This window comes from Electrona antarctica (genome assembly GCF_951216825.1).
Source record: "Electrona antarctica genome assembly, chromosome: 17".
Taxonomy (NCBI): Eukaryota; Metazoa; Chordata; class Actinopteri; order Myctophiformes; family Myctophidae; genus Electrona; species Electrona antarctica.
This window is the reverse complement of record NC_136798.1, coordinates 2,670,791-2,686,106: the sequence shown is the minus strand read 5'-3', so window position 1 is coordinate 2,686,106 and position 15,316 is coordinate 2,670,791. Positions and strand designations below refer to the sequence as shown.

The following is a 15,316-nucleotide window of genomic DNA, read 5'->3' as shown; positions in this document are numbered from 1 at the left end:
CGGCAGCCAATTAGCCAGTCTAAATGGGTTCAAATAACTTTATTTACGGTCAGAGACCGTAGAGTACGGCCAGAGACCGTAGAGTACGGCCAGAGACCGTAGAGTACGGTCAGAGACCGTAGAGTACGGCCAGAGACCGTAGAGTACGGCCAGAGACCGTACAGTACGGTCAGAGACCGTAGAGTACGGTCAGAGACCAACTGCAGATATGGTAGTTATATTGTATAGATATTGTATATGCTCTATAGCACCACAGAGATTGGTTAAAATATATATATGTTGTATCCATTAAACTTGTTAGCTTTAACTATGGGGTCTCCCCCAGCGGTTACAATACCCTCGCTGCCCTACTACACAGTGAAACTAGGTCAGGGACACAAACACTACAGCCTTTCCTTCAGGCAGACAGACAAGTCAACATCCTGTGTACCTCTCAGTCAGCAGGGGGTCGCGTGACGAAATAAAGGACGGAGAAGGGAGAGGAGGGCAGATGTCACGTACAGAAGAGCATTCATTAACTTGAGAGGCGTACTAGCAACATACAGATGTGGCATCAATCAGGTCAACAGACCGCCTGATCGCTTCGATTTGGTTGACCAAGTGGATCTACCCTTTTCCTATTATTTGTCTTCACTGAATAAAGTTTTTTTTGACTAAACATGTTGGGCCTGTGTCATTTCTGGCTGCTCGCTGATGTCCTGTTCTCTGGGTAAATACTTCTATACCTCCATATGGTCCCACTTACACGGAGCAGCTGGAGACATGCTGGAGCAATTTCAGGTTAAGAGCCCCTTTGGCTTTGCTGGGGCGACAGTTAAACCCACCAACTGTCTGGTCAGAACAACTGCAGTACTCGAAGGGAAATACTCCGGCCCATGTTTCAAATGAAATGCCGCATGCCGGGAGGCGGGGACTTTGCAGAAAAGACGGTCCAGTCAGACATGTTCATATACCCGTACAGTTGCTCTGATGTCTTAACCCAATTAGTTAGCCTGACTTCGAAATTTCGAAATGACAGTTTTCTGAAAAACCTATGTTTCTATATCACTGGTGCATATAGAGCGTCGCAGTCCCGCCTCCTACCCTGGACCAGGAAATGAAACCCAATGCATTATTCTCATAGACAAGTATTTATTTAAAGACGGTTACACCGCGGACAAAGCCAACTCGAGTCGTGACAACTCATGACAACACAAACAATATTTTGGACCAAACAAATAATTACAAAGAAGAAAAAAACGGCAGGTTACAACACTTTTTTTGTTGTTTTTCTTCTTTGTAATTATTTGTTTGGTCCAAAATATTGTTTGTGTTGTCATGAGTTGTCACGACTCGAGTTGGCTTTGTCCGCGGCGTAACCGTCTTTAAATAAATACTTTAAGAAATGTCTATGAGAATAATGCATTGGGTTTCATTTCCTGGTCCAGGGTAGGAGGCAGGACTGCGACGCTCTATAGTGTGATGTCACTATATTACTGTTTATTTCATTGGCCCGTTTGACTGTCAAGGGTTCAGCCTCCAGGAAGAAACCCTAAATACAAAGTTAATACACCATTGCACATAAAAACGACTCCAGGGTGTCTAATGAAGTACTGTCACCTCATAGAGTCGACACATACTGGAATAATACAATAATTGTGGCACTCCATCTTTAAAAGTTAAAGTTGTGTCTGCGAGTGGGTGTTCGGTACCTTTTACGTAGGAGTATGTGAAATTCCGAGCTTCGCAAGCTGGTGATGGATACGTAAGGCAGCTCAAACTCCTGCAGCTTCCGTACAACTGATGGAGAGAGAGAGAAAAGGTATTTAATGAGAGGCAGACAAAGAGAGAGAGAGAGAAAAAGAGGCTGATCTCAAGGACATTTTAGATTACGGTGGTGACAACAACAAACATTGAGGGATGGGTAGAGTCCATCTGGACTGATCCCAGCAGGGAAATGTGCGTGTGTGTGTGTGCGTGTGTGTGTGTGAGAGAGACAGACATGCGCATGAATGAGGAAAAAAGATCATCATCATCATCTGCCCGAGTGGTTAATGTATCAATAGACCAACAGCTATTAAGCCATTTAGGCCTGACGTCGAAATTAAAAAAAAAAAGTATTCTAAATCATGACAGTTTTCTGAAATACCTATGTTTCTATATCGGTGGTGCTCAATATTTTTCATGTCAAGGACCCCCAGATTAATCTGTATTTGGCCGTGGACCCCCATCTGAAAACAGGGACCACCCCCCCAGAAGCAAAGATTTGAGTTTAAAACGCTCTGAAAGAATATATTCAAAGATTTCACGATTTTTGAAAAATAGCAGACCTACAAGCTCGTAGCGCGCCACCGAGTGGCGCGCTACGAGCTTGTAGGTCTGCTATTTTTGAAAAATCGAGAAATCTTTGAATAAACATAGCTTTTTCAGAAAACTGTCAGGATGTAGAAGACATTTTTAGAATCTGATCTCAGGTCAAAATGGGTTAAGATCAGCTACACTAGCCCTTGTGTTCAAACTATGCTAAAGTATAACATAATGCTTAAAACACCAAAAGGGGTTCCCGTCCAGAATGGGTTAAGTCAGGGTCCATTTCACAAGGACAGTGAAAGGACACGCTGTAAATGATGCTTGTTGCTAAATATGGAGAAAAATATTGTACATAAAGAGAGAATGACAAAAAAACGACATAATAGAGGGTATGTGCGTGACATCACACCAGGAGTGCCAAAAAACTACTTTCTGGCCTTGATAGCTCATACATCCAAACGGAAAAGTCCAATATGATTGCATTAACCCATTTTGGGCGGGAACCCCTTTTGGTGTTAGCATTATGTTATGCTTTAGCCATTGAAAAATAGCAGATCTACAAGCTCATAGCGCGCCACCGAGTGGCGCGCTACGAGCTTGTAGGTCTGCTATTTTTGAAAAATCGAAGAACGACTGACATAGAAACATAGCTTTTTCAGAAAACTGTCAGGATGTAGAAGACATTTTTAGAATCCGATCTCAGGTCAAAATGGGTTAAACGACGTTAAACTCACTTTGCCACTCACTTTGCCACTCACGTTATGCTTGTGCATACCCTCTATAGAGAAATTAATTTTGTAAAGTAAAGTTTACTTTCTCTCTCTCTTCCCTAATCACTAGGATAAAAAAGAACAGCTACAAAGTGAATGTTTTTCAAAACTTGGGAGGCTCCAACCCAAGAGTTATATATGCAATACACAGACCAGGTTCAAACACCGATATCAATATGCTAGTTTCATTGTTACACATTTTTAGCATATTGTACAAAGCTGCGTCACTTTGAGAATGGCGTAATAATCTCTACTCTCTCCATATCCTGTCGGACATTAAATCAATTCCTCTGGATATATCATACTGTCGATACAGTCCCAACGACCCATTTTAAATGGATTGAGGCCTGCTGGGATGGATGGAGTTTATCCCAGCAGTGCAGTTGCAGGAAACATGTGGCCCTACTCTATCGCATTTTAGTTTATACTACACTATGCCAAGAAAGGAGAGAGAGAGGAGAGAGAGGAGAGAGAGGAAGAGAGAGGAGAGAGAGAGAGAGAGAGAGAGAGAGAGAGAGAGAGAGAGAGACAGAGAGAGAGAGAGAGAGAGAGAGAGAGAGAGACAGAGAGAGACAGAGACAGAGAGAGAGAGAGAGACAGAGAGACAGAGACAGAGAGACAGAGAGAGAGAGAGACAGAGACAGAGAGAGAGACAGAGAGAGAGACAGAGAGAGAGACAGAGAGAGAGAGAGAGAGAGACAGAGAGAAACAGAGACAGAGACAGAGACAGAGAGAGAGAGAGAGAGAGAGAGACAGAGACAGAGACAGAGACAGAGAGAGACAGAGACAGAGACAGAGACAGAGACAGAGACAGAGACAGAGAGAGACAGAGACAGAGACAGAGACAGAGACAGAGACAGAGAGAGAGAGAGACAGAGACAGAGACAGAGACAGAGACAGAGACAGAGACAGAGAGAGAGAGAGAGAGAGAGAGACAGAGACAGAGACAGAGACAGAGACAGAGACGAGAGAGAGAGAGAGAGAGAGAGAGAGAGAGAGAGAGAGATGAAATGCCTACAATGTCCGTAGAGTCCTATACAGTTCAGATTGTATTGTGTTCAACTGGCATCAACTCCAGCTCCAGAGTGAGTGAATCTGGCAGGAGGACTTGGAGAGGCGTTTGGCATGTGGAAGTGGAAAAGTAAACCTCGGGTGAAAGGAGACCCCACAGGGCTGTGAAAGAACCCAAAGGCTAGGAAGGAAATACTGAAGCGTTTCACAGTGAATGCTTCATGTATTATTTGTGTTAACAAGTCAAAATATTCTACACTATGTGATATATAAATAAACAGATTTCTTAAAACCAGATCTTGGCCTTGTCTCACAAAGTGAGACAAGGCCAAGTTCCGTTGGTTTCTGACCCAAAAGGTAGTATAGCCGTTGTTTCCTATTCTTAGAACATTCCAGCAAAGGTATTAAATACCATGAAAGTGGTTTAAAGTACCTTTGTGATCTATCCACACTAGCCCAAGCTGACAAGACGTTGAGAGAAAAGAAACTATAGCCATGGATGAACTTTAGTTATTTAACAATCCACAGTAGAACGTCTTTTGTTCTTCTTCTTTTTATGGCTTGAATCTCTTGATTTGAAAAATGGAAAAAGTGAGCACTTCTTACACGTTAAACCACCATCCATGCCTTCTCGGACTAGGAACAGGCTGAAGTAACCCACCAGGTCATCTGGGAGGTCAAGCTTTGATGCAACGGCCTGTAGGAAGATAAAGAGATGACAGTTAAATGATCCGTCACTGATTGTATCATCTTCCTATCTATGCACTGCTCTGAAGTCCATCTTGCTGTTGCTGAGGATCTGATGGTCAATATACTGCATTTTGCCTACAGCTGAATACTCAATTTGCAATGTAGGAAACTATGCATATACTATATAGTGCTATGTTTACATAAAATGCTATAAGTCTACATAAACTGCTGTCTAAGTTACATAAGTTGGGCCTTTGTATACGCCTGTAGGAGGTCGAGGCCAGGGCAAGTACTACGGAAAGTGCTATAGGCTCAGATGGAGTCTGAAGAGGTGCGTTTTCAGACTGCGGTGGAAGATTGGGAGTGAATCTGTAGTTCTGATTGCAATGGGAAGTGCATTCCATAGTTTTGGAGCCAGAAGGGAGAAGAGTTTGGGACGTGTGGAGCGTTGTCCCGGTGGTTTGGGACGTGTGGAGCGTTGTCCCGGTGGTTTGGGACGTGTGGAGCGTTGTCCCGGCGGTTTGGGACGTGTGGAGCGTTGTCCCGGCGGTTTGGGACGTGTGGAGCGTTGTCCAGGTGGTTTGGGACGTGTGGAGCGTTGTCCCGGTGGTTTGGGACGTGTGGAGCGTTGTCCAGGTGGTTTGGGACGTGTGGAGCGTTGTCCAGGTGGTTTGGGACGTGTGGAGCGTTGTCCAGGTGGTTTGGGACGTGTGGAGCGTTGTCCCGGTGGTTTGGGACGTGTGGAGCGTTGTCCCGGTGGTTTGGGACGTGTGGAGCATTGTCCCGGCGTTACTCCATTAGGTTAAAATGACAACTATCAGTGACAAAGGGCAGCTTGTGACGTTAGCTCACTGAGGTACAATTGCTTCGTACTTTTTCTATTGTAGACTAGATGGCATTGGGCTTTTTCTATTGTAGAGATGGCATTGGGCTTTTTCTATTGTAGAGATGGCATTGGGCTTTTTGTGTGTGTAATTTATGTCAAAGTCGAGCTCGGCTACGAAAATGATTGAACGTTGGCTTGGTTGTGTGGCACCCAGCCAGGTCATACCAAAGACTATTTAAAAAAATGGGACCCAATGCCTCCCTGCTTTAGCCTGACACTCAGCCTGAATTTTCATTTCGTTTCACGCCAGAAGAACATATTTTTTAATGGCCGTGGCTAGTGATTCAGAGGCTGGTGGAGCCAGGCTGGGTTGTGCACGCTTATCCGACACACCATAATAGGACCGACATGCGGAAACAACGATCAGATTAAGGTTTGCAAACATCCGCTGCTCTGTGCTTGCGGTTATGGTTAGGTTATGGTTTTGAGGTAGGTTGTCGTTCTAATGACAGTCGGACCAATAGTATGTCGAAAGTGCCTGTGACAAGTCCCTGTGACATGCCCTGGTCATGACCAACCCTGGTCATGACTAGTACTTGTAGATAAGCTCCTGCCCGATGGGCCACATGGCTCAGACAAGGCTTACTTTGGTTGTGTGATTCATTGTGCTACATGCTAGACTCTAGCATGTAGCACAATGAATCACAGCGTTGCAGTCAGTGTTGATTTCGTCGACTAAAACTAAGACGAAAAATGTTCGTCGACTACCTTTTTTCACTGACAACAACCACATAAAAACTAAATTAAAACTAAGCCATGATGACTAAAACTATGACTAAATATACTGTCGATTTTGTTAACAAATAAAAACTAGACTAAAATGTTAGGAAGAGACTAGTGGACAAGAGATCCAGTATAAGTCATTTTACACTTGGTTGCATGCTGAAAATAGCTGATCTACAAGCTCACAACGCGTCGCAGCGCGAGTCTGCGCGACGCGTTGTGAGCTTGTAGATCAGCTATTTTCAGCAAGTGTAAAATCAGCCATTACTACGGCATCAAGGCCCGCCAAAACACATTTTAGTCGACTAAATCAAAGAAATCTCATGATATTTAGTCGACTAAAACTAGACTAACACTAAAACATTCCAGGTGACTAAAATGTGACTAAAACTAAATGAAAACTATTCAAGAGACTGTGACTAAAACTAAAATAGACATTTGCAGCCAAAAAACAACACTGGTCCCGCCTCCTTTCATGACGACGACAGACCCAGAAAACCATCTCCCATGCATTTACCCCATAGACGTTTCAGAAAGTATTTATTTAGCCCATTTTGGGCGGGAACCCCTTTTGGTGTTAGCATTATGTTATGCATCACTGAGGATACGTCCCAGGTGCATCTATGTATGTATGTATTTTGTTTAGTTATTCTATTTATAGTGACTCATAGGAATAGACTACGTGACAACCAGGAATAGTCTGGTGACCACCGGAGAGACGGGTGGCAGCCGGAAATTAGACGGCACCCGGGAGCAGTATGGGTTGGCGCCCCAGCCTGTGTCTTCCGTGAGGAAGAAGCCCAACAAACCCATGGTGAGGCCTTTAGGAGGGCCATTCAAGCCTCAAGCGGAGCCTGCGGCACCACCAAGGGCAAGGTGGAGCCTGCGGAACTGTTGCGGCTCGAGAATCCACCATTCCTGAATAAAGTGCCTGGTGCTGGGAGTCTGGTGCAATGCACAGGGCCTGACCTGGTGAGAGCAGGAGTGGACCTGGTGAGACGTAGGAGGGGCCCGGACAGGAGTCAACCCACAGAGCCTAGTCCTTCCACACGCCAGAATGGTACCTCCCAGTCCCGGCAGAGTAGTTCAGGAAGAACGGATTGTGTGGCCCTGGTTTTTCCCTAATGGGACTGATCGAGGGTAGCTACTGGGACGTAAGTCGGGACTTGATCACCCCGGCTGGGTCACCTGAGTGAGGGGTATGATGTTGGGAGACCCGAAACCCCGATGACCTTAGGATACATCACTGAGGATACGTCCCAGGTGCATCCATGTATGTATGTATTTTGTTTATGCTTTAGCTATTGAAAAATAGCAGATCTACAAGCTCATAGCGCGCCACCGAGTGGCGCGCTACGAGCTTGTAGGTCTGCTATTTTTGAAAAATCGAAGAACGACTGACATAGAAACATAGCTTTTTCACAAATCTGTCAGGATGTAGAAGACATTTTTTAGAATCTGATCTCAGGTCAAAATGGGTTAAAGACCTTTTAAGTCTCTGACAAAGCCAACAATACTTTCTGAAACGTCTATGGGAAAACATGACACATGACCTTTTATCTTTTCATAATCCATCAGTGTTTATCTACAGCAGGAGTGCCCACACCTTTTTGACTTGAGAGCTACTTTCAAAATGTTTGTTACCATTGCTGAAAATAGTTACCTGAGGGGGCTTTGGAATAGCGGCGCTGGTGTTACATAGAAGACGAATGCACATGGAATGGAAAATAGAGCGAGAGAAATGGAATAGCTAGAGCAACACTCTTGAAAACATGATATTGCAGTGTGGGTTTGAGCTGACAGGCCCGTTTGATGTCAATCAATCATGTCACCTAACTCAAGTGGCAGATGCCAAAATATTTGTTTATATTTAAATTAAATATTCTTTAGGGACATGTCATGTGATCTACCTGCACATATCTACCTGATATACTCGTATAGATCACGATCTACCTTTTGGGCACCCCTGATCTACAGTATCTGTGTCTCAAAGCAGTTCCTAGCATGTCTTGGTGTGCTGTAGAGGTGCAACACTTTATCAAAGTAATTGATTTAATTGATTATAAGAATCAATTTGAATTTTAGTTTATACAACGTATAAAATAGGGCTCAGACTATAGATTTAGTAGATTATAATAAAATAGATCGGAATGTCTTTGCATTGATTCATTTGTATACAAATTATAATGCTAGATTAGTCGCCGTGAAAATAATTTCCAGTTGCAGCCCTCGAGTAGGAAACAAAAGATTACTTAAGATAACATACTGCACAAACCTTTAAGATAACATACTGCACAAACCTTTAAGATAACATACTGCACAAACCTTTAAGATAACATACTGCACAAACCTTTAAGATAACATACTGCACAAACCTTTAAGATAACATACTGCACAAACCTTTAAGATAACATACTGCACAAACCTTTAAGATAACATACTGCACAAACCTTTAAGATAACATACTGCACAAACCTTTAAGATAACATACTGCACAAACCTTTAAGATAACATACTGCACAAACCTTTAAGATAACATACTGCACAAACCTTTAAGATAACATACTGCACAAACCTTTAAGATAACATACTGCACAAACCTTTAAGATAACATACTGCACAAACCTTTAAGATAACATACTGCACAAACCTTTAAGATAACATACTGCACAAACCTTTAAGATAACATACTGCACAAACCTTTAAGATAACATACTGCACAAACCTTTAAGATAACATACTGCACAAACCTTTACACGCTTTTAAACTGCAGAGGACAACCAACTCCTTAACCTTAAGATAACATACTGCACAAACCTTTAAGATAACATACTGCACAAACCTTTACACGCTTTTAAACTGCAGAGGACAACCAACTCCTTAACCTTAAGATAACATACTGCACAAACCTTTAAGATAACATACTGCACAAACCTTTACACGCTTTTAAAGTGCCGAGGACAACTAACTCCTTAACCTTAAGATAACATACTGCACAAACCTTTACACGCTTTTAAAGTGCCGAGGACAACTAACTCCTTAACCTTAAGATAACATACTGCACAAACCTTTACACGCTTTTAAAGTGCCGAGGACAACTAACTCCTTAACCTTAAGATAACATACTGCACAAACCTTTACACGCTTTTAAACTGCCGAGGACAACTAACTCCTTAACCTTAAGATAACATACTGCACAAACCTTTACACGCTTTTAAACTGCCGAGGACAACTAACTCCTTAACCTTAAGATAACATACTGCACAAACCTTTTAAAGTGCCGAGGACAACTACCTCCTTAACCTTCCGTAACCCCCTCATTCCTCCACCATGCAGTTCTTATGCCATCATTCACTCTTGTCTACTCTTTTCTCATGACTTTCTTCCCTTTCCTTATGCACATGAAATCCTTATTACCATGAAATCCTTATTACCATGAAATCCTTATTACCATAGTGGCTATGGCTATTTTTTTTTTTTTTTTTAATACCTGTAGCGTCAAAGTTCCAAGTGGGAGGGTGGGGTGTTGTTTTGTTTTGTTTGTATAACTGTCCACATTAATCCAACCCATTTATCTGTTCATATACTAGCAAAACAGTCCTGTTTCCTGTCCGTTTCCTGTCTCTATGTAGATTGTATGCATGTACAAAAACAGAAAAGAGAAGCATCATATATGCACTACATTGTTCCCCTGTCTAAACCCCTCTTCAATGCTGAATAAAAAAAAAACTTAAAATTGAGAATTGAGGAAGGACTTTGCACACCACCTAAAAAAAAACCTAAAAAAACCCTAAAAACTGCTGAGGACTTTAACTGTGATCACATACATGAGTCAGCTAGAACTCACCTCAAGAACATCCTCCGTCTGGTCTGAAGACAGGATGTTCACCGTGACCTTCTGGCCGTTGGAGAGGGAGATCTCTAGAGCCACCTCTTCTGTGGGAATCTGCTGGGTCTCCTGTGGTGAACATCAAAGGCATGAACGATCAACTTCAGGTCAACCGCGGTGCACGTCGGTGGTCCTTCTGAGTCAAACAACTAGTCGGATATGCAGTTCAATCATAAGCTGCTCGGGTTCATTTGAAGAACTTCTTCTTGTTGTAAATGCACTCCTTGTAAAAACAAGACACAAGTCACACTACAGTAGCTCACTAATCAAGTGCAACAAACTGTAAATTAATAGTGGTTGCAACTGTATTAATTGATTGCCCGAGTCCATATCACTACACCCCAAAAAATAGTTCCATGTGAGTGATAGAGGGGTCAAAGTTGAACGAAAGTTCCGCTAATATTTTAGAAATAGGTCAACAATACAAATGACGCTAGTTTTGTGGACTCATTTACAACTTAAGTTAAATATTTCTAAATGAAATGCGATTTCTGCGACCGGTGTGGTTTACCAGGCTACGAAACAATGCCCCTTAGCTGTGATATGACAATATATCATGGCCTGTGAGATGTGACTTCATTCACTGAAGACACCCAACAGCAAAAGCTTTAAAGTGACAATAAAGGACAAAATATCGTATCATAAAGGGAAGACCGTGGAATCTCCCAAACCCTGCAATCTGCTTATTAGATTATGAATTATTGTTTGTTTGTTTTAGACCTGAGGCCGATTCTGAAACGGATTCTTGAAAAATCGATGTTTCTATGCCAGTGGTGCTCAACCTTTTTCATGTCAAGGACCCCCAGAATTATCTGTATTTGGCTGCGGACCCCCATCTGAAAATATGTTGTTTCAGGGACCCCCCCAGAAGCAAAGATTTGAGTTAAAACGTTCGCTGTGAAAGAATATATATTCAAAGATTTGTGCCACATTTTCACGATCTTTCAAACGAAAAGACTGACAATACATACATCAAAAACAAAACAAAACAAAACAATATACGTACAATACACACAAGGGGAGATATCTGCCTCTCTTCTCTATTGATGATCATAATACATAAGTACCTCAAACAGGTGCATCTGTTTCTACAGGTTAAACAAGATCTGCTATTTTTCAACAGCTAAAGTATGACATAATGCTTAAACCATTCTGTACGGGAACCCCTTTTGGTGTTTTAACTAAGCATTATGTTATACTTTAGCTATTGAAAAATAGCAGATCTACAAGCTCAAGATCATCTGCTATTTTTTAAATATCGTGAAAATGAGGCACAAATCTTTGAATATATATTCTTTCAGAAGACTTTTTTTTTTTTCGAGGTCGGGCCTAAATGGGTTAAAACACACAAAAGGGGTTCCCGTCCTGAATGGGTCAAATTAACATTTTAGTCTCAGGGGGACCTTGGAGGAAAAGGACCAACACAAGGTTAGGTTTCATCCTCCCGTTAGAATGAATGCTTGCTCAGCAAGTTCACAGCAATCAGCCAATTCCATTATCAGATCAATTGTGTGTGAACTGTGAATGTAGACATGTTTGCCTAAGGGGTAACGCTGGAAATAAAAATAAAAGGTCCATGTGGTTTCATCCCTCATGCAGCACGAAGATGCACGGCAAAATCCATCTCTATCCAGCCAGTTGTTTTCTAGATAAAATATTGGACTGATGATGGACAGAGATGGCTGGCAGGGCTGAAACTACAGTGCACCATAAATGTAAGTTATGTAACCATTTCAAGTGGTCATTATTGACACAAAAGATTTTTGATTACCCCATTTAGGCCTGAGATCAGATTCTAAAAATGTCTTCTACATCCTGACAGTTTTCTGAAAAAGTCGTTCTTCGATTTTTCAAAAATAGCAGACCTACAAGCTCGTAGCGCGCCACTCGGTGGCGCGCTATGAGCTTGTAGATCTGCTATTTTTCAATAGCTAAAGCATAACATAATGCTAACACCAAAATGGGGTCCCGCCCAAAATGGGTTAAAGGTAACATTTCTCATGGTGGTACCGTGGTTATGGAATACTGTAGCAAATACCCTAAGTATTTATTTTACGTCACGTACGTACAACACGTACAGTCATCATCTATGCAGAATCAGATCAAGGTCACCCATTTAATTTGCTATAGAGACCATCCTTCTGAACGAATATGGAAAACAATGGAATGTTGTCTTTCATTTTATGATGAGCATTATTTTCAAACTACAAACAATAGCTATTTGGATGATAATTGAATGATCAATATTGGACAGACTGGGACATAAGACCATTTGTCTTTCCCAGACAGACTCTCAAAGTCATCCCTTATCCTCCCTCTCTGTCAACAAGGGGTCTCAAAGTGCATGTTTATCACCAGGGTGCAGATGAGATGAGAACACCGCAAGGGATCTCATCTCCTATTCTACACCTGCTGTTCCCTCAGCGTGAGACTGAGAGAATAGGAGGGAGGGAGGGGGGGGGGGGGGGGGGTGGATGGAGGGAGGGAGGGATGGAGGGAGGGAGGGGAGGGAGGGAGGGAGGGGGGGGGGTGGAGGGAGGGGGATGGGATGGAGGGAGGGAGGGAGGGGAGGGGGGGGGATGGGAGGGAGGGAGGGAGGGATGGAGGGAGGGAGGGAGGGAGGGAAGGGGAGGGAGGGAGGGAGGGAGGGGAGGGAGGGAGGGAGGGAGGGAGGGGATGGGAGGGAGGGAAGGAGGGGAGGGAGGGGATGGGAGGGAGGGAGGGAGGGGGGGAGGGAGGGGATGGGAGGGAGGGGTGGAGGGAGGGAGGGAAGGAGGGAGGGGAAGGAGGGAGGGAGGGGGGGGGATGGAGGGAGGGAGGGGGGGGGGGGGATGGAGGGGAGGGAGGGAGGGAAGGGAGGGAGGGAAGGAGGGAGGGAGGGAGGGGAGGGAGGGAGGGAAGGGGAGGGGATGGAGGGGAGGGAGGGGGGGAGGGGAGAGAGGGATGGAGGGAGGGAGGGAGGGAGGGAGGGGGGGGGATGGAGGGAGGGAGGGGAGGGGAGGGGAGGGGAGGGGAGGGGAGGGGAGGGGAGGGAGGGAGGGAGGGAGGGGGGGATGGAGGGAGGGAGGGAGGGGATGGGTTTAGAGGGGGGGAAATGAGAATCCCATGTGGGAGCAAAGACAGAAGGCGAGGTGCAGAATGGATATGACATGCCTGCCTACGTGCTGATCTTTGTGATTGCAGAGGTTGGCAACGTGAGTGCACAGCTGAACGAATACACAAACAGCAAAAAGGGTTGTGTCGAATCCGTGGGTTTATTTGGCACGTAAATATTCATAGATTAACAACATGGGACCAATGTTTCAAAATACTGTATACTGTAAAATACTGAGCCAATCGAACAAAGCTATGAGGAAACAGGTGAGTCACTTTCTAACCTAGAGTGACTACAATTATGCAGACATATTTGTTTTTCTCTTCTTTTTTTTTGAGTCCCTCCTATATCCAAATAGCCTAGTCAATGTCCCCTCAAATATCACCACTCTGGATGGAGTATCCATCGAATGGGTTGAGTTGTATAAATATCTTGGGATTTGGTTGGACAACAAGTTAAACTTCAAACACCACATTGACGCCTTGGCAAAAAAGCTTAAGTTCACGCTGAGTTTCTTCTACAGAATGAAGTCCTGCTTTTCTAATGCTTCTTGCAAAAAGCTGGTTACAGGCCTCTTCCTGTCGCAGCTCCATTATGGCGATACGGTCTACCGCTTTGCTAGTTACTCAACTCTGAGCAAACTCGACCCCCTGTTTCATGCTGCATTGAGGTTCATAACCAACTCCCCCTATAGGACTCATCACTGTACTCTGTACGTCCTAGTGGGTTGGTACTCCTTAACTTATTTTGGGCGGGAAGCCCTTTTGGTGTTTTTAGAATCTGATCTCAGGTCAAAATGGGTTAAAGTCTCGCAGGTTGCTACATTGGTATATTCTCACTTATAAAGCCATTGTTGGTAATCTCCCACTTTACATTAGTTCTAAATTAGAACTTGTCCAAAACTCTCTCAAACTCAGATCAAATGCTTGGCTGTGCTACGTCGTGCCCCCAACAAAATCTGAAGCTGGAAAAAAAGAAGCCTTGCTTATTTCTGACCCTGGTCTTGGAATGACCTACAGACCAGACTCAGACTGGCTGCTGTGATTCCCCTAGTGAGCTTTAAAAGGATTGCCATCATGGGGCACACTTCCCAAACACTGCTCCTGCTTTGACGTATAGAAAATGTTCCCTTGCTTTTTAGTTTACTAGAACATTTTGTTGCTTAGTTTTTGTTTATTGGTTGCGTTGCTAGACGTTCCTGTTCTCCCTTTGAGATTCTACATCAGTGTCTGAGCAAATAGACATAGTGTCTATTTTACGTCATGATGATGTACGATGATATAAAGAGCACCCCTCAGTAATTGGTAGCAAGACTGTGATCAGATACAAAATTCGGACATGGGTGGTGTTAAGCATGCAAAGCAGCAACTGCAGAAAGCCTCTGCAGGCGAGTAGCAACAACCAGTAATTGTGTTGGTATGATCTCATCTGTCTCCAGTGTTATTACAGCCTACAAGCTTTGGCACTCGGTTGGAGCTTCATAAAAAGCCTGTTGATGAATTCACAAGGAGGAATCATAACGCGTCTCCTATTTTCAATATTTTAACCAATTTAGGCCTGACGTCGAAATTTAAAAAAATGCCTGACAGTTTTCTGAAATACCTCATGTTTCTGTATCAGTGGTGCTCAATATTTCATGTCAAGGATCCCCAAAATTATGTGTATTTGGCTGCCGACCCTCATCTGAAAATATGTTGTTCCAGCGACCCACCAGAAGCAAATATAAGAGTTAAAAACGTTCGCTCTGAAAGAATATATATAAAGATTTGCGCCACATTTTCACGATTTTTCTAAAATAGCAGACCTACAAGCTCATAGCACGGCACTTGGTGCCGCGCTACGAGCTTGTAGATCTGCTATTTTTCAATAGAGTACGGTATAACATAATGCTTAAAACACCAAAAGGGGTTCCCGTTCAGAATGAGTTAATGTAATATTAACCAGACATGTTCTGGTCATGTCCC

At 43.5% G+C, this 15,316-nt stretch overlaps 1 protein-coding gene across 2 annotated transcripts in view; it reads right to left on the bottom strand.

Moving 5' to 3' along the window:
• snx17 (sorting nexin 17) overlaps positions 1 to 15,316 on the bottom strand; it is a 61,522-nt gene that overhangs the window by 21,635 nt on the left and 24,571 nt on the right. For both annotated transcript variants that reach the window (XM_079525853.1, XM_079525854.1), the window contains exons 5-7: positions 10,217 to 10,327; positions 4,677 to 4,767; positions 1,692 to 1,779 (exon numbers count right to left, since the gene is read on the bottom strand). In XM_079525853.1, coding sequence (XP_079381979.1) covers positions 1,692 to 1,779; positions 4,677 to 4,767; positions 10,217 to 10,327 — 290 coding nt within the window. The remainder of the gene's footprint in view (positions 1 to 1,691; positions 1,780 to 4,676; positions 4,768 to 10,216; positions 10,328 to 15,316) is intronic.